At 47.8% G+C, this 27523-nt stretch overlaps 1 protein-coding gene across 5 annotated transcripts in view; it reads left to right on the top strand.

Moving 5' to 3' along the window:
• Positions 1–27523, top strand: part of LOC135044096 (polymeric immunoglobulin receptor-like) — a 206519-nt gene that overhangs the window by 64130 nt on the left and 114866 nt on the right. For all 5 annotated transcript variants that reach the window (XM_063955179.1, XM_063955177.1, XM_063955180.1 and 2 more), the window contains one exon: positions 22419–22542. In XM_063955179.1, the coding sequence (XP_063811249.1) occupies positions 22482–22542 (61 nt within the window). In that variant the 5' untranslated portion in view covers positions 22419–22481. The remainder of the gene's footprint in view (positions 1–22418; positions 22543–27523) is intronic.

The following is a 27523-nucleotide window of genomic DNA, read 5'->3' as shown; positions in this document are numbered from 1 at the left end:
AGGTTGCGCCCCCTGTGGATGACAGAGACTCGGGCAGGGGGATACGGGGATCCTCGGTTACTGCAGCAACGGCGGAAGGAGGCCACATCCTCCATCTCATGGCATCCTGTAGCCGGGCTCAGCCACCCTCGTAACCCCAGCACAGGAGTAACAACGGGGAGGATGACGCATACGGCAAGGAAGATGACGGCAGGGCTGCCACCAGAAGTTGTGGGTCCCATGATTGACCAAATAGGCAGGGCCCCCCACCACCAACAAACAAACTGCCCTATAGACACACACACGCTGCCCCATAGCCACACACACACTGCCCAAAAGCACCCCACCACACACACACACACACACACACACACACACACACACACACACACTGCCCAAAAGCACCCCACCACACACACACACACACACACACACACACACACACACACACACACACACACTGCCCAAAAGCACCCCACCACACACACACACACACACACACACACACACACACACACACACACACACACACACACACACACTGCCCCATAGCCCCATACAGGGCTGCCCTCAGAAATAGTGGTGCCCATACTGACAAAATAGGCAGCCCCCCCTCCCCCCCCAAATAAATACAAAATAAATAAATAAATCATATTTACTAAATATATACGTAGGATTACCCTGGGGAACGATATGGTGGCCCCTCATCAGGAAGCCAGTATTTCAGACAGCAAGTGATGCAGGAGGAAGGCCGACAGCGATGTTCTGATGGTGGCCTCTCAGCAGTGCGGAGGTTGTGCATGATGGTGGCCGGCCTATGTGATGATCTCTCCGCTCCATCAGGGAGGACTGGCTGGGCTCAGATCACACTAGTGCAGGGGTAGGAAATGGTGTTCAATCCCTGTAGTGCTGGCGGTGGCGGGGTAACTCCATGGGTTACCGCGAGTGTGTGGCTGGGAATGTCAGCTCTGTAAGCATGTGACAATCCCCGATCCCCACCACACTTGTTTTCAGTAGCGGGTGGTGGCAGGCATATATGGGTACTCATCACACCGTCGGCCTTGGGTGCGGGGGTGCCACTGGTGGGGGAGGGGTGGGTGTGGGGGTGTTGCGGGGTGCTGCAGGTGGGGAGGGTGCGGTGTTGCCATGGGCGGGGGAGGGGCAGGTGCGGGGATGCCGCAGGTGGGGGAGGGGCAGTTTGCGGGGGTGCATATATATATATATATATATAGCAGTAGCCCTATACATGCACACAGTGTCAGGGGAGACTCCTCAGCCTGGTGCTGGGGCTGCAGCTGCTGCATGTCCCCTTTAAGTAGACCCAAGTGCCGACCCCAGACCTCGTGAGAGTTACCCGGGGAGATTTGGCGAGGCCAGCAGCAGTGGGCCCGAGGCCGCCGGGCATGAGGTGCGGAGGAATGAGGAGGAGGTGGTGGTGGTGGTGGCTGCAGGGCCGGTGCGGGCTGTGCGCTGGGGACGGGCTGCCTCCATGCAGCGGGTAGGTAAGTGATATGGGTGGGTCCGGGGAAGGCACCGTCCACGCATCATTTCCCTGGGGCGGGGAGAGCGTACAGTGCGTGCTCCCGATGGCCGCCTGTCACATCATGCCCTGCATCCAGCCACTGACTCTGTGACTCACGCTGGGCGTTGTGACTCCTCTCAGCGTTAGCCACACAGTCACAGAGTGACAGATCAGTGCAATTATATAGGAGATAACACAGCACGGTAGGTGCGTTTTAAGAGAGGAGGAGGCCCGTGTTCAGCCTCCTCTGTTCGAGCCCCCTCCTCTCTGCCAGCAGCACTGAGAGTCTGAGCACTAGAGGGCAATGACTCTACTGCGCATGCACAGATCTCTGGGAAAATGGAGCAGCGGCCATTTTCCCTGAGATTTCTCTACTGCGCATGCGCAGAACTCCGTGAAAATGGACGCTGAGCCATTTTCACAGTGTTTTAACACCGCTGCGGATTTTGGTGCTGGACTCCGGAGGTGTGAGAATTTTTAAAAATGGGTGCATCGTGTGCGGTGGGGGCCCCCTCTGGACTCAGGGGCCCGTGTGCACCGCACACACTGCACCCATTATAGAAACGCCAGTGCAGTACGGTCCTAGACCGGAGGCAGTGGCGTAAGTTCGCCCCAGTCACCCGGAGGCATGATAAATATTGGTGCCCCCCCTACATACTGTATACACACACCCCCTTCATATGTAGCTATCCGGCACTCATATTGAACAGTAGTAGTGTGCTCAGATGCCTTTCCCAATAGTAATATAGATACACATACAAAGTGGATGCACTCCAAGTCAGTCATCACAATAAAATAGACACCAGCATACCTTTATAGCACACCTACAGTACTCCCTCACCCACTAGCGTGTCACAATGTAGATGCTTTGGCGCAGTGGTGTGCCGAAATACAGTATATATATAAAAAAACACAAATGCCTCTTTCACTTAAATACACACACAAACGCCACTTTCACTTAAACACACATGCCTCTCACTTACACTCACGCCTCTTACTTACACACGCCTCCTTAGCTTAAACACACACACTGCTCACTTACACACACGCCTCTCACTTACACACACGCCTCTCACTTACACAAACGCCACTCACTTACTCATGCTTCCTTCACTTAAACAACCAAACATGCCTCTTTCACTTACATACACACACACATACACACAAATGCCTCTTTCACTTAAACACACATATGCCTCTCTCTCACACACACACACACACACACACACACACACACACACACACACACACGTCTCCCTTACACGCACACACGCCTTTCACTTAAACACACACACAAAAACAAACACATGCTTCCTTCACTTACACACACACGCACACACACGCACATACACACCTCCCTCACTTAAACATGCACACATAAAACACAGTGCTGACAACATTTATTAAAGACCCCCCAGCACCCTTCCCCTTTCCAACTACACACACCCCCACAGTGTAGCTTGAGGCAAGTGCTGCCAGTGCCTACCTGCTGCTATCAGCCCAATGGAAGAACAGAGAGCTTCACTCGGCCAGCTCATCTGGAAGGGCCTGGCAGGAGCTGCGTTCTGGAGCTCCCCCTAGCTGTAGCCACAGCCAGCTCTCACTGACACGAAAGCTCCTCGCAGCGAACGATCTTCAGGGTCAGGCAGCCAATGGAGGAGATCTGCCCCCTTGAGTTCAGGAGCCCGGCGGCTGCCGACTCCGCTGCCTCCCAGAGTTCTGCCCCTGACCAGAGGTATAATTCAGAATACTTGTACAATATATCCTGTAATAGGTACACTCTTTCTTAACTAACGCTGTCTGTATAAAGACATGTAGAATACTCAAGTGCTTGTAAAGTCACAGCCCTGTATACAGGCACCGTTACAAGGGAGACCTTGCCCTGCAGTTTCAGAGACTAGCCGCAACTATGTTTATAAGATGGCACCCAGCGTCTCAGTCAGGGAGTGAGGGAGAGTGTGAGGCAGCTCCATGTTGGAAAAATCTGCAGTAGATGGTGCCCTGGGCCTGGGGAGGGGTACAGGTCAAGCGCCGACTCCCCTATGGTGGACTTCCACCCCGAGTACTGTGAGCCTTATTAAATGGGGGTTTAGTACACCCGACCTGTACTCAATACGCCTCGGTGGTCTAGTGGGTCCCTGCTCAGTGACAGTGTCCACACCAGCTCCTTAGGTCTCGGACGGAATGCGATTTAATGGCGGGTCCCACCTGGGGGAACCTCTTACCTCTTCCCCGTGGGTATGGGTCATTAGGTCGACCACACTTAGGTCGACAGTCATTAGGTCGCCACTGTTGGTCGACAAGCATTAGGTCAACATGGTCACTAGGACAACATGGTCATTAGGTCGACATGAACAAGGTCAACATGTAAAAAGGTCGACATGAGTTTTTTTTACTTTTTTTTGTGTCGTTTTCTTCGTAAAGTGACGGGGAACCCCAAGTAGTTCACCGTGTCCCCTCGCATGGCTCGTTTAACTCGTCATGCTTTGGGCAAGGTGCCTCGCACTGCTACTGTGGTGCTCGGCACAGGTTACTATTCCCAATCGTAGTCCTTGTAGATCGTAAAGTATGAAAAAGTTAAAAAAAATAATAATAAAAAAAAAAAATCGAAAAAATGCATGTCGACCTTTTCCCATGTCGACCTAGTGACCATGTCAACCTAATGCATGTCGACAATAGTGGTCGACCTAATGACCGTCGACCTAAAGGCCCATACAAATTGGGCAATTTTGAGCTGAAGGCAGCTCACTTTTGGTGTTTTGAGCTGCTTTCAGCTCAGAGCCGCCCAGTGTGTATGCCCTAACGACATCGCTGTGCAGCAGGGAAAAGCGATCAGTGTGTATGCACTGAGCGCTTTTCAGCCCAGCGATGTCAGCAGGGGTGAGCAGCTTTCCATAGCAGGACGCTATGGAAAGCTGCTCACCCCGCCGTTCATCTACTGGTAATACCAGAAGATGAACGGCGGCCGCCAGCGATGAAGCGGGAGTGCGCATCAGGGCTCACTGCTCATCATTTGGGCATGAATACACGCCTATGCATACATGCTGGGCAAAAAGTGTGTATGCACCTTAAGTGTGGTCGACCTAATGACCGTATCCCCTCCCCTTAGTGAACCAGGAGAGCGACTGCGACCATGTGCCTAATGCCGGAGCGTCTCCACCACAGGTACCTGGCAACTGAGCCAGCGGGAGTATGCGACGCTGCTTGAGAGGTGATGGAGCTGCAGCGCTGAAGTGTCACCATGACATGCAGCACTGATAGCCCAGTTTTGAAGAAATTTTGTCAGAAAATGCTTTTTCAGGGCTGCCCAGTGCAGCCCACCTGTTAAGTGACCTGCTGCTGCAGCCACTAACTGAAACTGAGCTCACAGTGCCTGGAGGCGGGGTTATAGAGGAGGTCCCAATGCATCCTAGGACAGTCTAAAGCTTTAGCCTGTTGGTGCCTCTGGATCAAGATACACTCTACATCCTGATGTTTCCCTGTGGAAACCAATGTAGCCTGCTGCAGAAATCTTTTTTGCATTGTCCATTTTGAATGTTTAACTAAATATTACTAATAAAATATTCCACAGCCCACACACACTAGCAGCAGCAGCAATCGCCGAGATAAGACAACACAGATCACAGGGATTAGGTGTATGGCAAGGTATCCAGACTCTGGGTCGACACCCATTAGGTCGACACCCATTATGTCATCACCCTTTGATTGAATAGTGACTAGGTCGACACTAGAAATAGCTCTACACGACCTCTAGGGCGACATGAACAAGGTCGACATGCAAAAAGGTATGAGTTTTTCACATATTTTTTCTTTTTTTGAACCTTTTCATACTTTACGATCCATGTGGACTACGATTGGGAACGGTAACCTGTGCCAAGCGGAGCAAGGCACCTTGCCCGAAGAGAGGACACGGTGCACTAATTGGGGTTCCTGGTCACTTTACGAAGAAAACGACACCAAAAAACATGAAAAACTCATGTCCACCTTTTTTCATGTCGACCTTGTCCATATCAACCTAATGGCAATGTCGACCTATTTCTAGTGTCGACCTAGCCACTGTCGACCTATAGGTGTCTACCTAATGGGTGTCGACCTAGACACTGTTGACCCTGAGTCTAATACCCGTATGGCAAGCTGTATGCTCTTCTGCCAGGGGTACTACAAGGGGGTGTAGTATGTTATGCCGGCAGCCAGGATCCCGGCACCGGGATCCTGACCGACGGCATGCCGGCAGCTGGACGAGCTCAAATGAACCCCTTGCAGGCTCTCTGCGCATGCCACGCTGCGGGCACGGTGGTGCACTCTATTTATTCTCCCTCAAGAGGAGAATAGATGTTGTTATGCCGGGTGTCGGGATTCCGGTGCCGGTATACTGAGCGCCGGGATCCCAACAGCCGGCATACTGAATACCACCCCATTCAAGGTTTTGCTGACAAGCCATGCTAGTGACTGCAGTGAAGAATCCAAAGAATCAGGAGATTTGATTTATGATGCAGGGCAGCAGGAAATAAGAGCTTCAAATGGGACTCTCCCACAAGTCCGAGGGAAGGCAACTATGTATCTTTCCTAATGAACTCTCCGTGGCCAGTGTAGCATACTGCACATACTGTACAGTAGTGTACACCACTTGTCACAGTCAGTCAGCGATGTGCTGCTGGTTGCAGCCTGTTATTTCCCAAAGTTTTTTGTTTGCTTTTTTTTTTTCATATTTCTTTAAGGCAATATTCTAATTACAGCAACATATATATTGTTTTTAAACTGAATTTCAGCACAATTATATTGAGATTTCCAATGCTTTTATATTAGGAATTTTAACAGTAAAAACAGATTTCTTAGATCTTAAAAAACTATTTCAGAAAAAAGTTATACTGTACTATTATTATTTATTTATACAGCACCACCAAATTATGCAGCACTGTATGAAGAATACGGGCCGGATGTAATGGGGGCCGAGTTTGTAAAATGTCTGATTTTTCCACAAAAGTCGGACATTTTTAAAACTCGGCCAATGTAATAGTGTCCGACTTAATGAAAAGTTGGATGTTTTCTACGCTGAACATAAGCGCCTGGTAAAAAGTCAGATCCAGATGTTTTCCTCATGTTAGACATGCAACTTCTTGGCCGATGTAATGGAGTCCGTGTTTGTAAATCCCACACAAAACAGCTCTACAAAATCGAACATACATGGATGTGTTTTTTTGGGTGAGCTGTATTTGTCAATGTTGAAAATCAGTTACAACAAGTACACAATTACAGCACATTTACAACAAATAAACATTTTCTAAATTGTTTCTAACCTTAAAAACAAAACAAAAAATACTTTGATCTCTCAAAATAGACCATGTACTGTACATGTCATTTTTGCACTTTGTGTCCTAATACATCTTAGACGCAAAACAATACTAATAGGATGCACAAAGAGCTTTTGCTGATTAAAATATGTGGCAGAGGGTTGTAGTATGGTATGCCGGCGGGCAGCATACCGGAATCCCGACCGCCGGCATACCGACAGCTGGGTGAGCGCAAATGAGCCCCTTGCAGACTCGCTGCGCTCACCAACCTGTGGGCACGGTGACACGCTACGCGCGCCACTCTATTTATTCTCCCTCCAGGGGGGTCGTGGACCCTCAAGAGGGAGAATAGTTGTCGGTATGCCAGGTGTCAGGATTCTGGTGCCGGTATACTGAGCGCCGGGATCCCAACAGCCGGCATACTGAATACCACCCGTGGCAGAGACGTGCAGTCAGGGTAGGCAGGGGAGTCAAATTCCTTAGGTTTTATATAAGAACAATTAGACTAATATTTATAACATAAACATCTTCTTTGTTTATTGTAATCCTGTATATAGCTAACACTCACCAGCTTTGTGGAGATCCCTGTAGCTGCAGAGAGACAAGAGATGAGGCAGCAACAGCTCTGCCTCGGTTCTACAGTGAGACACTGCTTTGCAGAGTTGGGGGCGGGGCCACACCATAGGCAGTAAAGCTGCACAGAAAAGGAGCTAATAGTGGCATGCCTCTGAGTGTGGGGGCAGGCTTTGTGCGCTGATGAACAGGAAGTGCACTGTAGTCGGAGCTCAGAACCTCATTCAGCGTCATTTGCAGTTATGTATTGTAGCAGAACTGCAACTGCAAAGAATCGCACAGCAAGAGTCACCCAGCATGTGTAAAGCCCGCCCAGTACAGATCAAGCCGCCCTCCAATGCGTTTGCAATTCTGCGAATGCAGTTGCAGAATTGCAAATACATTGCAAATCGAGCAACATCAACGGTTGTGGATGATCCAGGGCTACTCAGAATGAATGAGACTTAAGTTGCACTGGCGCCATGTTTAATGTATAATTTTCTTATAAATCACAGCTGACGTCAGATGCACTCCCCAAAAACACCCACTCCCCGCAAATACCTTGTGTATGCCCACGAACGCCCGCCGCCTGTCAATCAGCTTGTTATCACATTCCGGCAAGATGCAATTGCAGAAGAAACAAAGATTGCGGGTCACGCACATGCAATGTGTTTGCAGCACATGCGCATAATTGGCCATTTTGTGGTCCAAATTAAACTGAATAAGGCCCTCAGTCAGCAGCCGCAAGAGAAGACACAGGGATACAGGTAGGAGACTCTATGGACACTGTACTGCATGCCTCCCAACTGTCCCAATTTTCGCGGGACAGTCACAGTTTTTTGGGACTGTCTCGCTATCCCACCCCCGGGCTGCAGTATCCCGCGGTTGGGAGCAGCAGTTGGGAGGCTTTTCTGTGACTCACTACTCTGCTTAGTGCAGAGCAGAGCAGTGGTAAATAGACGCTGTGTGCATGCTCGCAGCGGCTATTCATGGGAGACAGAGTAGCTGGGGGCATGTCCAGCAGCTCACAGAGCGCTGCCCATGCCTCCTAAGTGATTCATCTGGGAGGCGTGGCTTGCAGATGTATCATCGCCGCTAAGCCACACCTCTTTCATTGAGGCCATGCCCCTTTTTCGCTGTGCCAGCCTGGACATGCCTCAATGTTAGAAGGTATGGTACTGTAGCTTAGTATAGTGAGGTAAGAGATACACTGAGTAGGGGGTGAGACAGGCTCCCAGCATTCAGACCCATCCCCATGTGTGCTTCCCCAGCAATTCACCTCACCGCACATCACTGATATGTGGCATGCCTATATTCTGTGTGTAATTGTGGCTGTATCTGCATATGAAATGTTATGCTAGTGTTTACCAGCCAAACACTGAAACATAATTTGGTATGCTGATACAGCCGCTATTACACACAGAATATTGCCATGTCACATATCATTGTAAGCTGCGGGATCTGCTTGTGCGACTTGTATTTAGATAGGGTATGTTGCTTCAATCATGGGACTTTTGGGTAACAATGGGTGACTTTCTATCATACTGTGCAACTATTATACTAATAGATGCATTCTGGTTGGTCTGCAAAAGTCGGACGCTTCCTGATCTAAATAATCCTGCGAAAAGTCGGATCCGATTTACATTTGGAACTCAAAAGATGCACGCCATTACACTGCCCAAGTTCCAGGAAAAAGTCGCACTTTACAATATCCGAGTTTGTGTGTCATTTCCCGGATGCAAACTCATCTCCCATTACATCCCGACCTTAATGTCATTCAGAACATACTGTACTGTAAAAGTGCACACACTCTAGGGTTAATTCAGTTGGAATCAAAATAGGTTACTAGTATGTTTTGGAGTGGTGCAGAAAACAGTAGCACATATAGGAAACAAGCAAACTTCACACAGATACACCATGACCAGGAATTCTCTCACTACGTAACATACTGCAGCTTCTATAATAATCGGTGTAAAACTACTTTTGCAAATGTACAACATTACTGGCAACTCATAAAACAAACTACCAATGGCCATGACATTGTCTGTGTATAGCCTTTTGCAGGGCCGTAACTAGGTGTGTGCGTGTTAGGATCTCCTGCTCTGTGCTGCCACGTCGCCATGGCAACCGGGAGGCAAGTGTTAGCGAAGTAACCTGAGCGCAGCTGATACTCCGGTCCTCCGGGTTTTTACTGTGTAGTGGTTACAGGCTCTGTGCACGGCAGGGAATCCGGCGCTGGTTTTGTGCTCACAGTCTGTGAGGTCTGAGTGGGGCGTGGACAGCACCTGCTATATAAACCATCCTCTCAGGCTAGGCAAATGCTGCTGAATCTTTGTTTGTTAGTCAGTTCTAGAGAGTTAGCTAGTACTGTGTGACTTTGTATTTACTTGTTGCTTACTGCGAATAGGCCTTGGGATTCGGTACTTCATTCTGCCAATCCGGACCTAGCAGTAAGACTGGAGTCAGTTGTTTGACCTGCTGGGGTTCTTTTGCTATTCTGTGAACCCAGCAGGTTTGCGGCTGTACTTTCAGACCTGCTTGCTTAATCCTCCCTCACTGTGCAGGGCATCCAGGTGTCAGTTTAGTGGCAGTAAGCTGAACCTGTGCCCTGCAAGTGGGGGTTAGGATTGTGGATACTCTCCTTGTGTCTATATTTCTATCTCTGACCAAGGAGTTTATTCCCACACCCGTTGGTAACCCTTTGGGGTTTTTTCTGTTGCTCTTAGCAACATCATTTCAGGTGCTCCACATGTGAAATCACTACACATCGCTTCATTGTCCGCTCTATTCCATCTGAGCATTCCTGACACTAGGGAGACACCCAATTCCTGAGCCTTTGGGCTTCTCCGTTCACTTTGTGTTTATTAGTTATTCCATCACCTCCTGTGTATGTTATGTTATACTGTCTGTGAGTTCGTTTGCTTCGCTTCCCTCTCTGTTGATACACCGGTATACTCCTGTTAGCACTGGTGTGCGTAACATATTCAGGAGCCCTACTCCTGTTGAAATTTTGTGGGAATATGGAGCATACCCCTCAAAATACTTTGCAACAGGTGGTCGATCAGGTGCAGGTCCTGACTCGACAATTTAATGAGATGTCCATTAAAATGAACACCCCGCAGGCCGCTAGCGGAGCTCCCGCAGCAGCAGCGGCAAGTACAGGGGTTAAGGAGCCGAAAGTAAATCTCCCGGATCGTTTTTCTGGAGATCGCACGCAGTTCTTTTGTTTCAAGGAGAGCTGTAAGCTATATTTCAGGCTTAGGCCCCAGTCTTCTGGGTCGGAGATTCAGCGGGTGGGCATGGTGATTTCCTTGCTACAAGGAGACCCACAGGTCTGGGCATATGGGTTACAGCCTGACTGTCCGTCGCTTAAAAGTGTTGATGCTTTTTTTACGGCACTGGGCATTTTGTATGATGACCCTGACAAGATGGCTTCAGCCGAGGCTCAGATTACGGTTCTTAAGCAAGGGCGATGGCCAGCTGAGGTTTATAGTACGGAGTTTCGGAGGTTGGCTCATGATACCCAGTGGAATGACCCAGCCCTGAGAAACCAGTACCGAAGGGGCCTTTCTGACCAGATAAAGGACCAACTGGTACAATATCCCTCGCCTGATAGCTTAGATCAGCTCATGCAGATATCCACCCGGGTGGATAGACGGCTGAGAGAGCGTAGGCTTGAAAGGGAGACCGCAGTTTCCTTTTTTCCCAAGGGAACCTCAGACTCTGAGGAATATTCCGAGGAGCCTATGCAGATTGGGGCTACCCGCCTCTCCTCGTGTGAGAAGACGCGGAGGAGACATCAGGGTTTGTGTTTGTACTGTGGGAATAAAGGTCATGTTGTAGTATCATGCCCAGAAAAATTGGAAAACTTCAGGGCCTGAGGGTGATGGGAAATATCCTGTCAGGCCAGAAGTCAGAATTTCCCAAAAAGACTTTTATCATTCCGGTGACTTTGGAGATCCTCGGTCAAACTGTCAAGACTGAGGCCTTTGTGGACAGTGGGGCCGATGGGGTTTTCATAGACCGTCAATTCGCCCTGGAACACTCTGTTCCCTCAGTACCTTTGGCATCAGAGATTGAGATCTGTGGGTTAAACGGGGAACCATTGTCCCAGGGTAAAATTACCTCCTGCACCAGCCAAATTCCTTTGTTTATTGGAGCCACACACTCTGAAAAATTGTCTTTTTATGTGACTGTCTGTTCTTTTGCCCCATTGGTTTTGGGGTTACCCTGGTTAAGGGCCCATAACCCTCAATTTGACTGGGTCTCTGGGGAGATTCTTAGTTGGGGTAGTGATTGTTTCAGGAGTTGCTTGAGCCTTCCAGTCAGGCTCTCGCAGCTAAGTTTGCCAGGATTGCCAGGATGTTATGCAGATTTTGCGGATGTGTTCTCCAAAAAAGTTGCGGAGGTACTACCTCCCCATCGCCCCTATGACTGTGCCATTGATTTGTTGCCGGATGCTAAGCTTCCCAAGAGCAGGTTGTACTCCCTGTCACGTCCTGAGACTCAGGCTATGGCAGAATACATTCAGGAGAACTTGGCTAAGGGATTTATCAGACCCTCACAGTCCCCAGTTGGGTCGGGGTTCTTTTTCGTGGGTAAAAAGACGGTTCGTTGCGACCCTGCATCGACTTCAGGGAATTGAACCGTATCACGATTAAAAACTCGTACCCACTGCCTCTCATTTCGGTTTTGTTTGACCAGCTTCGTACTGCCACCATTTTTTCTAAGATTGACCTACGCGGTGCGTACAATCTAATCCGAATAAGAGAGGGGGATGAATGGAAGACTGCCTTTAATACCCACTCAGGGCATTATGAATATTTGGTGATGCCTTTTGGGCTCTGTAATGCCCCGGCAGTCTTCCAGGAATTCATGAACGATGTTCTCAGGGAATATTTGGATAGATTCTTAGTTGTTTATCTAGATGACATCCTAATCTTCTCTCATTCCCTGGAGGAACATCGGAAGCATGTACGCTTAGTCCTCCAGAAACTCAGAGACAACCAGCTTGGGGAGAAGCTGGAGAAGTGCGAGTTTGAAGTCCAGCAAATCGCATTTCTAGGGTATATTATCTCCTCAGAAGGTTTCCAAATGGAGGGTTCTAAGGTACAGGCAGTCCTGGATTGGGTGCAGCCCACTAGTTTGAAGGCGCTTCAGCGTTTTCTGGGCTTTGCGAATTTTTATAGACAGTTTATCGCTGGATTTTCGTCTATAGTGGCCCCCTTGGTGGCACTCACTAAGAAAGGGGCGGATGTTGCTCACTGGTCTTGTGAGGCCAAAGCGGCCTTTGCCCGTCTCAAAAGGGCATTTGTCTCGGCCAAGGTGCTGCGACACCCAGATCCAGAGCGTCCTTTTGTGGTAGAAGTGGATGCCTCTGAGATAGGTATTGGGGCAGTGCTCTCTCAGATGGGGGTGTCTGATAATCGCCTTCATCCCTGTGCTTACTTTTCCCGTAAATTTTCGTCTGCCGAGATGAATTATGATGTGGGTAACCGGGAATTGTCGGCTATAAAGGATGCACTCGGGGAGTGGAGACACTGGCTTGAGGGGGCTAAGTTTGTGGTCTCAATTCTCACCGACCATAAGAATCTGGCATATTTAGAGTCAGCGAAGCAGCTCAATGCCAGGCAGGCACGATGGGCTTTGTTTTTTGCTCGCTTTAATTTTTTGATAACATATCGCCCTGCGTCAAAAAACATCAAGGCTGATGCGCTCTCGCAGAGTTTTGCTCCAGTTCAAGAGACCATCGAGGAGCCATTGCCCATTGTGTCCCCATCATGTATTAAAGTGGGCATTACCCAGGACCTCTTGTCATTAGTCCTTAGAGCACAGGAGCAGGCTCCTCCAGACCTTCCGGTAGGTCTCTTGTTTGTGCCTCCTAGGTTAAGACAGCGAGTGTTCCTGGAATTCCATGCCAAGAGGTCGGCAGGGCATCCGGGTATTGCCAGAACTCGGGAGTTGCTGTCTAGGGCAGTGTGGTGGCCCTCGGTGGCTAGGGATGTGGATCAGTGGGTTCGGGCATGTGACGTTTGTGCCCGAAATAAAACTCCTAGAGGGGTTCCTGTCGGCCCATTACATCCACTCTCTATTCCGTCTAAGCCATGGACCCACATTTCCATGGATTTTGTGGTGGACTTGCCCAAATCCTCGGGGATGACAGCCATTTGGGTTGTCGTTGACAGGTTTTCGAAGATGGCACATTTCGTTCCACTGGTTGGGTTGCCATCGGCTAGACGCCTGTCTGAGTTATTTATGCAGCATGTTGTGCGCCTCCACGGGTTGCCACTTGATGTGGTCTCTGACCGTGGATCCCAGTTTGTGGCCAAATTCTGGAGGGCATTTTGTTCTGATCTCCAGATTTCTGTGAGCTTGTCGTCAGGCTACCATCCACAGTCTAATGGGCAGACTGAGAGGGTGAACCAGTCCTTGGAGCAGTTCCTCAGGTGTTATGTCTCCAAGTGTCATACTGACTGGGTTGCTCATCTGTCCATGGCGGAGTTTGCCTATAACAACGCGGCTCACTCTGCTACAGGGATCTCTCCCTTCCTTTGTGTGTATGGGCATCATCCTAAGGCCAATTCTTTTGACCCCCTGGATTCCACGCCTGGTGGTTCCTCTGTTGTTTCGGTCCTTAGGGGTATTTGGAGGAAAGTGAAGAAAGCCCTTGTGTCTGTGTCATTAGTGACCGAAAGGGTTTTTGATAAGCGGAGAAGACCCTGCAGCTTCAAATTAGGAGACTTCGTATGGTTGTCCACCAAGAATTTGAAGTTGAGACAGCCATCTCATAAGTTAGGCCCCCGGTTCATCGGCCCTTATAAGATCAGCAGGGTTATCAATCCAGTGGCATTTCTGTTAGATCTGCCCCGTTCATTGGGTATCAATAAAACATTTAATTGTTCCCTTTTAAAACTGGTGGTTAGTATCCTTCTTCCAGTGGAAGACATTCTCCTCTTCTGATACGGGGTCAGAGGGAGTTTGTGGTTGAAAGGGTTCTTGACTCCAAGATGGTTCGGGGTCGGCTGTCATTTTTGGTGCACTGGAAGGGGTATGGCCCGGAGGAGCGGTCGTGGGTGCGCAGTTGTGATCTTCATGCCCCCAGACTGATACGCTCTTTCTTCTCGCAGTTCCCCGATAAACCCGGTGGTAGGGGTTCTTTGACCCCTCATCAGAGGGGCGGTACTGTTAGGATCTCCTGCTCTGTGCTGCCACATCGCCATGGCAACCGGGTGGCAAGTGTTAGCAAAGTAACCTGAGCGCAGCTGATACTCCGGTCCGGGTTTTTACTGTGTAGTGGTTACAGGCTCTGTGCACGGCAGGGAATCCGGCGCTGGTTTTGTGCTCACAGTCTGTGAGGTCTGAGTGGGGCGTGGACAGCACCTGCTATATAAACCATCCTCTCAGGCTAGGCAAATGCTGCTGAATCTTTGTTTGTTAGTCAGTTCCAGAGAGTTAGCTAATACTGTGTGACTTTGTATTTACTTGTTGCTTACTGCGAATAGGCCTTGGGATTCGGTACTTCATTCTGCCAATCCGGACCTAGCAGTAAGACTGGAGTCAGTTGTTTGACCTGCTGGGGTTCTTTTGCTATTCTGTGAACCCAGCAGGTTTGCGGTTGTACTTTCAGACCTGCTTGCTTAATCCTCCCTCACTGTGCAGGGCGTCCAGGTGTCAGTTTAGTGGCAGTAAGCTGAACCTGTGCCCTGCAAGTGGGGGTTAGGATTGTGGATACTCTCCTTGTGTCTATATTTCTATATCTGACCAAGGAGTTTATTCCCACACCCGTTGGTAACCCTTTGGGGTTTTTTCTGTTGCTCTTAGCAACATCATTTCAGGTGCTCCACATGTGAAATCACTACACATCGCTTCATTGTCCGCTCTATTCCATCTGAGCATTCCTGACACTAGGGAGACACCCAATTCCTGAGCCTTTGGGCTTCTCCGTTCACTTTGTGTTTATTAGTTATTCCATCACCTCCTGTGTATGTTATGTTATACTGTCTGTGAGTTCGTTTGCTTCGCTTCCCTCTCTGTTCATACACCGGTATACTCCTGTTAGCACTGGTGTGCGTAACAGTGCGGAAGGGGCACCGCACATAGCGCTGCAGCGTAGGGGGTGCTGTTGGCGGCACTTGTCAATTATCTGTCTTATTTACTTTCACTTGCAGATTCCCCCCTTTTTGAAGCCCACCATATTCTGATTGCCACTTTCTCCTACCCTGACCCCTTCCTTTTATAATACCTATACAGCATTCATGAACTCAGCTTGAGATTTCTTTTTTATTCAGTCCTTTATTACATGTCCTTTATTACATTTTAAGATGCTGACATACCCGGGATTCAAAACCCATTGCCTGTGGCATTGCAGTCAGACACTCTATTCATTGAGCTATCTGCCCTTGCATAGAAAAGTAGATAATTCTAAGCTAGATAGTTCTAACTATTTGAAGCTATTTGAGCAGATCTATGTCGTGTGGCTGCAAGAGATTGGCTGTGTGGCTGCACACCACGGGGGGTCATTCCGACCTGTTCGCACGCAGCGGTTCTTCGCTGCGGTGTGAACGGGTCTGGAATGCGCATGTGCGGCATGCGCATTGCGCACGCGTGTCGTTGCCCGGCGACAAAGGTTGCCGGGCAACGATGCTGACAGAGAAGAAAGCGGTCGCAGCTGCGACCGCAAGAAGATGGACAGCAAGAGGGCGTTCTGGGGCGCCAACTTACCGTTTGTTGACATTTACGGGGAGTAGTAAGTAAAACGCAGGCATGTCCAGGCGAACGGAGGGCGGAGGTGTGACGTCAAAGCCTGCCCCATCATCGCTGGATCCGTTGCATAGGGTAGGTCTAGGGCTGGTCTTGTTTTGAGTGAAACTTTTTTAGCATAGCAGGGCTGCACAAGTGATCGCAGCCCTGCTATGCTAAAATACACTCCCCCATAGGCAGAGATTAGTTGATCGCACAAGCAGCAAAAAGTTGCTTGGTGCGATCAACTCGGAATGAGGGCCTACATACAGTAGATCTGCTCAATTGCAATGCTGATTATTTTTTTACAAAGTACCACTAGCTTCATTTAGTGGTCACAGTTTTTATGCAGGAACAATATCAAATAGCTCATTGAGTTTGGTGTTCATTAGAATTCAACAGGTTATAGGTTTGAATCCAGGGCATTGCAGTATATTGAAATGTGTAATTTAATAAACTGTATTGTAACTGAATAACAACGGGCTCTCAAGTTAAGTGCATGAATGTGGTATAAAGAGGATTTGTGTCCAAATCCATTTTCTTGTTGTAGTGGTCTATAAATTATAAATGTGTGAGATATATATATATATATAATATTTTATACAAATATATATATATATTTAGATATAGATATAGATATAGTGTGGGAAGGGGCATCATGGCATGGGCTTTCTCTGGGATGAATCTCGTGATGTCGCCTTATGTACCTATTGTAAAAATTGGGAGGGGGAAGTAGGTGGGGGGGGGGGGGGCGTGTGCAAATTCTCTCTCTGGCACAGGGCACCAAAAAGTCTAGCTACGGTTCTGGCCTTTTGTTTCTGTTGTATATTCAGTATGCCCTGCATCCTTCCTTAATCTGGCTATGCTGACAGCCTTCAAGGAGTATTCAGCAGGACCAGCTCTCTGACAATTTCATCTGTGCTCGCATATTTCCATAAGTATTTGTTATTAAATGTTCCTTCCCTACTCAGTACATAACTAAAATCATCATCCTTTCTTGTTCCAAAATAAGCCAAAGTAAAAATGCACAATCAAAAAATTTTTTTTAAAAGCCATGCTCCAAAGCTGGGTAGACACCTAAGCAATGTAGCGACACAGAGACACAATGTAACAATCTAGTGACAACACAATATATTGTTACCTGCTTAATGTAAAAACAATGCATCATCCGTGGCATCGTCCCATCTAATGTGCAGCACAACGAGATAGGACTAGGGGCCTAATTCAGAGTTGATAGCAGCAGCAAATTTGTTAGCAGTTGGGCAAAACCATGGGCGTAATTCGGTATCCGTTCACATGGTCGACCATGTTATGGTCGACAGTCATTAGGTCGACCACTATTGGTCGACATTGACATGGTCGACATGGACACATGGTCGACACATGAAAATGGTCGACACATGAAAGGTCGACACATGAAAAGGTCGACATGATTTTTTTTTACTTTTTTTCTTTTGGGGAATTTTCCATACTTTACGATCCACGTGGACTACGATTGGAACGGTAATCTGGGCCGAGCGAAGCGAAGGCACCATGCCCGAAGCATGGCGAGCGAAGCGAGCCATGCGAGGGGACGCAGTGCACTAATTGGGGTTCCCAGTCACTTTACGCAAAAAACGACACCAATAGTGGTCGACCTAATGACTGTCGACCATAACATGGTCAACCATTCATACCGAAACCGCGTAATTCACACCTGATCGTAGCTGTGCTAAATTTAGCACATCTACGATCAGTTACACAGACATGCCGGGGGATGTCCAGCACAGGGCTAGTCCGCCCCGCATGTCTGGCTCTGCTCCGCCGCACAAGTACAAAAGCATCACACAGCGGCGATGCTTTTGTACTTGACGAGTAGCTCGCTACCAGCGCAGCTCCTGTGTGCTGGTAGGGAGCTACTCGTCGCTGTCCAGGTCGCAGTGGCTTCGTGTGGCGTCACACAGCCGCCGCGGCCCGCACCACCGCACGGCCTGGGCATGCCTGGGTTGCCCGGACCGCGCCCCTAAAACGGCGGCCAAACAATGCCGGCCCGCCCCCTCCCTCCCAGCGACCGCCTCTGCCTGTCAATCAGGCAGAGGCGATCGCAGGGCTGAGACGGCCGTCGGCTGTCTGGCATGTGCCTGTGCACTGCGGCACCAGCACATGCGCAGTTCAGACCTGATCGGCTGCTGTGTGAAAATGCACAGCAGCGATCAGGTCTGAATTAGGCACATGGTTTTTTCCCAACTGCTAACAAATTTGCTGCTGCTATCAACTGTGAATTACCCCCCATGAGACCACACAATTCATCAAACATAGAATTTGGTGGTTTTGGGTGTACACACTATACAATGGTGATATGATCTGACTGTCATGGATTGGAACATTGGCAAAAATAATATATTGTATAATGTGTACCTACCAAAAGTTAATATCCACACATCAATGTGCACGAAAACCTGTGATTTTATTTAAATCCTGAGCATCCAATGACTCTTCAGTTTCTCCCTTGGTTAAAAAAAATGTGATCAGTACAAAAATTACATCACTGAAAGATATCGTTCAGTGTGTATGCACTGGCAATCTCCCCTAACTTGCAATCATCAATATAGTGTTGCAGTGCCGTAACTAGGCATTTTAGCGCTGTGTGCAAGAAACGGCGTTGGAGCACCCCCACCCCCATGCAAGACAGAGGCAGTGCGCGCCGAAGGCGCTCCAAAAATATATAGGGGCGTGGCTTCATGGGGAAGAGGCGTGCACAGTAGTCTCCATTATTCAAATTACGCTGCACAGTAGCGCCACTACACCAGGTAGAGCTCCTTTTACACATTACGGCAGACAGTCCCCCTTTTTACACATTACGGCAGATAGCGTCCCCCTTTTTACACATTACGGCAGATAGCATCCCCCTTTTTACACATTACGGCAGACAGCTTCCCCCTTTTTACACATTATGGCAGACAGCTTCCCCCTTTTTACACATTACTGCAGACAGCGTCCCCCTTTTTACACATTACGGCAGACAGTGTCTCCTTTTTACGTGTGTGTGTTACTCGCCAGGGGAGGACAGCACGATCCACCATCCGGACGGCTCAGTCACTCTCCTCCGGTCTGGGACCTGCAAGCTGCGCCTACACTCCGCGCTCCTTCACAGAGGAGACATCCGGCGCCGCCAGCGGGACTCTCACACAGAGTGCACTTAATAACTACTGTCAGATGGCGGCAGCGGGAGTCAGGGACAGCGGCGGCGGGACTTCATGATGGCGCTGGCAGTACTCAGGGATGGCGGCGCCGGGACACGCAGAAGGTGTGTGCTGCCTGATTGTGAATACAGCAGCGCTCCCATTGCTTGCAGAGGAGGGAGACCAGCGGCGGAACTTTCACTACTGACTGACTGCCGACAACGGCCGTACGGGGGATGTACTGCTGATGGCGCGCCTTCAGTGCATTTGCGCTGTGGGCAAGGCACCATCAGCACACACCTAGTTACGGCCCTGTAGTGCTGATTGCTAATTAGGGGAGGTCATCCAGGCTAAAATCTTTGCCTGGGTAAACCAATTTCATAGTTGTTTCCTGAGAAAATAATGTTAAAATGGGTCTTCAAGCCGCTTAAGTAATCAATATACTATAGTGACATAAAAACTAAAGTATTATACACTTTCATAACCATGTATTTTTAATCAAATATTAGAAAATATTGCACATTAAAATAAAATAAAAAAATAATACAACATTTTCCAATTGTTTAATCTGTTACTGACCTTTGTAGCACCCCAGCTGAGAATACTAATGAATAGAACAAACCTTTTATACTTGGACATTGTACAAGGAAATAAAATGTGTCGGGGATTTCCCACAAATAAATGACAGCAAAACATTTTGCTGTTTGCATTGTTCTCTTGGCTTAAATTCTGCAAACTCTTTATATTCATCGAATCTCTTTATTAATCCTGGTGATGTTTCCGGGAGTACACAAAGGTATTTGGGTCATCGATGTTGTTTATTTTTCACATAGTTTAATGATTAAAGTTTTATTAAAGCCTCTTTGTTTAAGTCCCATCAAGCTTAAAAATAAAGGGAAAGACTATCTAAATACTGCAAGTGTCTTTCATATTGAATAGGATAGGTGAATGACTCTGCTGGCATAACTAATGCAAATGTGTCCCCAAAATATTTTTTTATTCACATAAGTGAGTTAAAGAGCATTTAAAGATGATTACCTAGTTGTGGGTCTTTGCAAACTACCACATTAAAAGGAGAATGTACATTTCTGCATATACTCATGGTTTAAACAGTAAAATATGACTACAAGTTCTGCCATTTTGTCATAAAATACTGTTTGGTTTAGCCTAAGATCTTATATTATTTATTAGTGTAAGGGACATGGGGACTATGGACCTTAATCAGTATCAGTTGCAGATTCTGCTAAAAAGCAGAATCTGCTACTGATTAAATTGCATACTGGGCGCAAAACAAGATCACACTGCTGAGATAGGAATTAGGGTTGACCCCCTGCATACGCAGCTAGTACAGTAGAACATACTGTACAGAGATACTAAGTACAATGATTTGGCATCCACGAATTTAGGGAGGAGCTTTAATCTCTCTCCATTGTAATCTTTCTAAGTATAATGGAGAGAGATAAAAGCTCCTCCCTAAGTTCCTGGATGCCAAATTACCGTCCTTAGTATCTCTGTACAGTATGTTCTACTAGTGTACTAATTAGCACGAGCAGCTTGTAACGTACAGTGGCAGGTTTGATCTTTCTATGTATAATGTAGAGAGATAAAAGCTCCTCCGTAAGTTCCTGGTTGCCAAATCACCATCCTTAGTATCTCTGTATAGTATTTTCTATTAGGGTACTAATTAGCACGAACAGCTAATTAGTACCCTAATAGAACATACTGTACAGAGATACTAAGGATGGCGATTTGGTATCTACTAGGAACTTAGGGAGGAGCTTTTATCTCTCCATTATACATAGAAAGATTAAACTTGCCACTGTACGTTACAAGCTGTTCGTGCTAATTAGTACACTAGAAGAACATACTGGAGACTCGGACTCATACAGTACTTGCATTTCAAAAGCACAGTATTTTCCACCGCCTCCCGCTATCCCATCGCCCTTCCCCCCTGGGAGCCTGCACAGGTCATGCAGTAGACAGGGAGTGAGTTATTCATATAAACCAGGGCAAAGCTGCAGGAGCGGTTGTACTGTTAAGGTTCAATGCACCATATGGTACACATACAATTCTGTAGCAGGGCAGACTCAATTGAAATGGCTACCGCCTGTGACTCCTTGCCCCATGGAGGCCCTCGGCTATGGAGCAAGTAACAGCACAGATTTTGTAGGTCACGGGGCAATGCTGAAGAAGCGTCAGAATCCCCTAGCTAATATACACAGGGTTGATAGGGATAAGCGAGGTCTATGCACTTAACGATACCCCAGACCCCATCGCATCACAAAGTGACAAAATGTCCAAGGCACATGAACATCCACCTTGTGTCAGCACTCAGCTATGGAGCGAGTGATGACATAGGTTTTTCAGGCTTCGGAGCAGTGCTGAAGGAGCGTCGGAATCCCCTAGCTAAAATACACAGGGGCGATAGGGTTAAGTGAGGTCTATGCACATAATGCTACAAGGCGGGGGTTCATGTGCCTCGGACATTTTGTCACTTCGTAATGCGATGGGGTCTGGTGTGTCATTATGTGCATAGACCTATTCGCTCACTGCGTTTTCATGCAGCAGAGTGAACGGGTCCCTGCTGCGCATGCGCCTTTGTGCGCCTGCGCATGTGGGACGGCCGACGGCCGTGGCAGGACAGCGATCAACTCTGCCTGATTGACAGGCAGAGGTGATTGATGGGCGGGAGGGGGGTGAAACGGCGGCGTTTGGCCGCCGTTTCGCAGGCGCGGTCTGGCCAACGCAGGTGTGGCTGGACCGAATGGGGGGCGGGCCACAGTGGCTGCGTGACATCATACGCAGCCGCTGCGGGCCGGGGAGCGAGGAGTAGCTCCCGACCAGCTCGTTTAAGCTGCGCTGGCCGGAGTTATTCCTGAAGTGCAAAGGCATCTGACATGCCTGGCCGGACTGACATGCGGGGCGGACTAGCCCCGTGCTGGGCGTCCCCCTGCATGTCAGGAAAGTTGATCGTAGCTGTGCAAAATTTTGCACAGCTACGATCAACTCGGAATGACCCCCCATATCAGAGATGGGTGTTAGTAAATATGTTTTTTTTGTTCCAGTTATTAGGGGCAATTAAGGGTGATTCTTAGTAAATTGTCCCCTAAGTCTGTTAGATATAACACAATATCCAACTTTCCACTGACTAATAATTTTTTCATCGTTATATAGCTGCAGATCTAATTAAAGTGAAAAGGATATAACCAGTTTGGAGCTCGCTTTCTGGCCTACAGTATGATGACTAAACTAATGATTTTGTTTGGCCTAATTTATGTCTTCATTATCCACAATGTTGGTAAGTTTTTCAAAAATAACCAAACAAAAACTAAAAGTTGCATCTGAAATGTAAGTTTTTTTTTGTAGTGACTAGTGAGAAATATTTAACTAAACATGGCAAATCTAGCTATAACTTTCCAACTAGAATTCTAAACAGTGCTGTCAAATAATCTTGTAATACTAGAAATTCTGTACTGTATCATTTGAATAATGCAGTTATGTTCCAGTCGATATACCGATGCAGGGATCCTGAAGGACGCAGCAAGCCTGGCGTCTAAATACCGGGTCTGATCGGGATACCAGCGTCACAATACCGACAGCTGGAATCCCGAACGTCCATAAAGCGGGGGTGGTGGGGGGAGGGGTTAAGTTTAGGCAAGAGAAGTGGGGTTAGGGTAAGGGTGCAGGGCCGGGAAGGTTAGGGTTAGGGACCAGGGAAGGAGGGTTAGGTTTAGGCACATAGAAGGGGAGGTTAGGCATTAAGTGGGGAGGGTTAGGTTTATGCAGCGGGGAAGGGAGGGTTAGAGTAGGCACTACCCGGGAGGGTTAGGGTCAGGCACCACCGGAGAGGATTAGGTTTAGGCACCCACAAGGAAGGTTAGGGAGGGGGCAGGGGAGGGTTAGGGTACTTTAAAGTGGTCTGTCGGGATTCTGATGGACGGGATGCCGCTGTCGGTATTCTGGCCACCGGCATCCCATCCATCGGCAAATTATACTGATTCAATTTGAATTCATTCACAGCATTGTTACTACATTTTTTTATAGAAGTTTATTTACTACATTAAAACAATATACATATTTACAGTGTAAGCATCGCCACTCCTAAATCTGGCGTGCATGTGGTATGTAGCCACATTGTTTAACTAAAAATCGGAGAGACTTTTAACTTGCCATAATAAAGCATGGGGATTTAGTTTATATTTTGATCAAAACATTTAAGCTTGCAGCCCCCATCAACGGACCCCATCTTTCTGCAAGTCCTACTCTATCACTCATATTTATGAACATGGCGGATGAGGCCCGGGGTACTGTGAGTGGGGGAGGGGCGGGTAATGCTTCTCCTGCTTCTCCTCCTGGAAGCAGCTTATACCCCTTTTCCACTAGCTCCTTTAAACACGGGTAAATGCGCGGGGGCGCGCATTTACCCGTGTTTTTCCCAAGTGGAAACGGGTCCCCCGGCAAATTCCCGGATCAAGTGATCCGGGAATCCTACCCTGGTAGCTAGCCGGGTTGAACACGTGTTCAACCCGGCTAGCTGTCTAGTGTGAACGGGAGCCGTGTCGAGGCGACATGGCTCCCATTCACAGTGCATAGGGAGGGCGGTGCTGGGAGATCATGTGATCTCCCTGCGCCGCCCCTACCGCGTCACTAGCGCGTCACCAACCCGGCAATTGCCGGGTTGGTGAGCGCTGTCTGCAGGGGGCTGTAGCACGGGTCGCAGCCGTGTCAGGCGACATGGCTGCGACCCGTGCTACGCTAGTGGAAAAGGGGTATAAGTTGCTGTCCTCCCTTTGGTAGTGGCTCCCCTAGTCACTATTGTTAGTGCTGGTGTCCAAACGCGCCACATTACAAGAAGAAGATGCACTCAAAAAAACGACAGCTCCTAGCAGCCCTTAGTGCCGGAATGCTCCGGCGCTAATGGCTGCTGGGAGCTGTAGTTTATTTAGTTTGTGTACTTCCCTGTAATGCGGCACATTGGGACACTGGCGCTAACAATAGTGACTGGCTGGCAGAACTGACTGACTGGCTGAATCAGTGGAAAAGGTGAGAGTGCTGTGCAGTGTCAGTGACACTGCACACCCACTGCACAGCACGGTCACCTTTTACGTGGATTCAGCGTCCAGACATTACCTTCTGCAATATCATCCACTCTATCCGTTACATTAGCGATCTCGGGGCTTCCAGGCCGGCAGGCCAGGTGCTGTGTTGCGGAGTCAGGGCCTCTGGGGATCTGGGCGTGGCTGTGGCGGGGAGGCACTTCTGTGACATCACGCGCACCGCACAGCAAAAGGTCCTCTCCACGAAGGGCAACTAGATGCGTAGCGTCTAGTTCCCTTCACAGGGGACACAGCCGCACAGCAGGGGGACACAGCGGGCAGCGGAGGGCACAGCAGTGGAGGATCTTGCCATGGTGCGGCGCCCTCCGGATGGCGCCAGCACCCTCCGGAAGGCGGCGCCCCAGGCAAAAGTCCTGCTTGCCCATGGCAAGATCCGCTACTGAGTGCTACCCATCAAAACTCGACTCAAGATAGAGTATGGTACAGTGGAGTGGAAATATTTAGCAATTACTGGAAATTTCAGTCTAGCATCCAAGTTCCACCCCCTAACAAATGTCGCCACCTAGGCATGTGCCTTATGTGCCTACTGGGAATAATCGATGCACAATTCTATATTACATATTTCAAGCGCTCTTTTATTACATTGCAATTACTCATATTTTTAAGAGCAGCTGTCTACCCTCAGTGTAATATAAAAGATAATTCTACTGATCATATTGTACCACATATAAATCCATATAAATATACTATCCTTTATGTTCATAGAAATGTCAAAATGCCAGTCGGCAAGTCAATGCAATGCATTTATAACTTATCAATAGTGATAACTACACTGTAGCTAATACTCTGCAGAATTGATCATTTAAGTTTGTACAGTAATCACGATTCCTTATTTACCACAGTATGTGTATTGTGGTAAATAAGGAATCAGTCACCTATTATACCAATCCTGTTCTTATCAATTTCTGAGAAATAATAATAATAACTGCAATCAATCTACTACAGAGTAAAGGTTGCAATTAAAGGTATACCAAGATCTGTCACAACCGATCTACATCAATTAGGTACAGAATGTATCCATAGAATCAGCATTATCCAGTCTTGCACATAAATCTCAACACTTTTATAAATATGCATTTTTTTTGGCAATGACATTTTTTCGCCAGATCAGAGTCACCAAACCACAGCGTAAAAAATAATTGAAAAGAACATGTGACTGTGTACTGCAAGGCTTGATCACAGGCTAATCAGTTGTTTTAGGGGACAAAGTTGATAAGTTAATAACAATGAGATTGCTATATCTAGACGCTTCATTCCTTTCAAAATGGGTGTTTATGCTAGAGTACTTTTGTATGATAGAGGTTCTACTGTGACCAGTTTCTGCTTGCACAGCCTTGTCTATAAAGCATCTGTGTGTTGTCATTCATTCCACTGTTCTAATGAGATTAATTTTATCTATTCAAGTCTCTGCTCCACTCACAAGTCTTGTCTATATATAATATTTTTAAGTCATATGTTGGATGTAAATGTGAACATCCCTAATAGTTTTAAAAACTTGGCCCCTATGGCTAAAATATATGGGTGTGGATCATTGGGTCGACCAGAAATAGGTTGACAGCCAATAGATTGACCCCATATGGTCAACATGCAGTAGATTGACTGGGTCAAAAGGTTGGCAGGGTCAATAGGCAACAGGTAAAATCTAGGCACCACAAAAGGTTGACATAGAAATGTTCAACATAGAAAAGGTTGACAAAAGTTGTTTTAATGTCATTTTGTATGTTTAACCACATGCAAGACAAATTAGTGGAAAACATGTACCTTTGCGGGCTTGCTTCGCTCGACACGCTTCGGGCAAGGTTGCCTAAGTTACTACTTCCAGCAATAGTACACATGGATGGTAAATGATGAAAAGTGAGAAAAGAAAAGAAAAAAGTGCGTCAACCATGTGTGTGTGTCGACCATTTGAACCTGCCGACCCTAAGCACTGTTGACCTTTTTATATGATGACCTAGTATTAACCATGTCAACCTTTTGTACCTGTTGATCTAATGCATGTCGACCATATGGGGTCAACCTATCATCCAAAAGCCATATATATATATAACTTTTTGTAGCCCAGCTGTCACTGGCAAAGTGGTCTACGAGCTTGACACTACCTACCTCTGACTCAGAGATTCCTACACTAGTTCAGTTCTACTTAAATCAGGCTGCTGCAGTTTTATCCTGAACAGGTGCTTCGGCACATAGAGATTACTAACAATTTAGCTCAGTACAATTACAGTTGGTTATAGTGAATGAGACTCCAGATCTTCTCTCACATCTTTATGACAGCTTGATTCTCTCTTTCCCACACAGTTTTCTGCTAATGTTATGCAAACTGGCAGTGACTCATAAGTGGTCATAAGAGTTGACACTCTGCCACCAATAAGACTCTCACTGTTTCCTGACCTCTCCCCACACACTACCAGCCTCTATATGTTCCCTTTGCTCTCATTCAGCATTGGGTCTCACGCTCTGCTGAGGCATCCCAGTGGCAGATTCAGTTTACATACCCCACCAGCAGTCTCCTAGGTGAGGCTTTGCAGGTCTCGTTATTTGATTCCGCGACAGTCCAGATTTATGTTACTCTGCAGCTACGGCCTCTTACTGAACATCAAAGACTCATACACTTAGCATTTCACTGGGCCTCCTTCCTCGGAGTAGAATGGAATTTTATAGGACAGGTCTCTTCAGGAGGTACATGCCAGCTCTCATTTGAGGGCATATTAGCTTGAATCAGAACCCATAACTCAGAACTCACCTGTACACTGAGCTACAATAGTTTGCAGGAATCTATGACCTGCAAACTCTCTTTGTTCTAGGGAATAGGATTGCCACCTAGCAACAGCTGGTGGGTTTGGTGCAAGCCTCCCGACGAATCGCTGGGAAGGTATAGTGAAAGAAAACTTTCACTTATCTTCCCACAGCCTGGGGGGAGCGGGGACAGAGCTGCATGTAGTGGCCGCACAGGAACTGGTGCACGCGCATGGCGCGTCATGGGAGCGCGTGCACAAGCTGGGCACGCGCGCGCACCCTATAAGGCACTAGGCCCCGCCCCCAGATCTTAGATTTTACGGAAGCTTACAGATGGCAATCCCAACTAGAACAAGAGAGAAAATTTTGAGGGGTAAGATCATATATATGCAGAAACATGTGTTTACTAGAAACCGTTCAACAGTA

This window comes from Pseudophryne corroboree, chromosome 2 (genome assembly GCF_028390025.1).
Source record: "Pseudophryne corroboree isolate aPseCor3 chromosome 2, aPseCor3.hap2, whole genome shotgun sequence".
Taxonomy (NCBI): domain Eukaryota; kingdom Metazoa; phylum Chordata; class Amphibia; order Anura; family Myobatrachidae; genus Pseudophryne; species Pseudophryne corroboree.
Note: the sequence above shows the minus strand (reverse complement) of the source record. Positions and strands in the feature narration are given on the sequence as shown.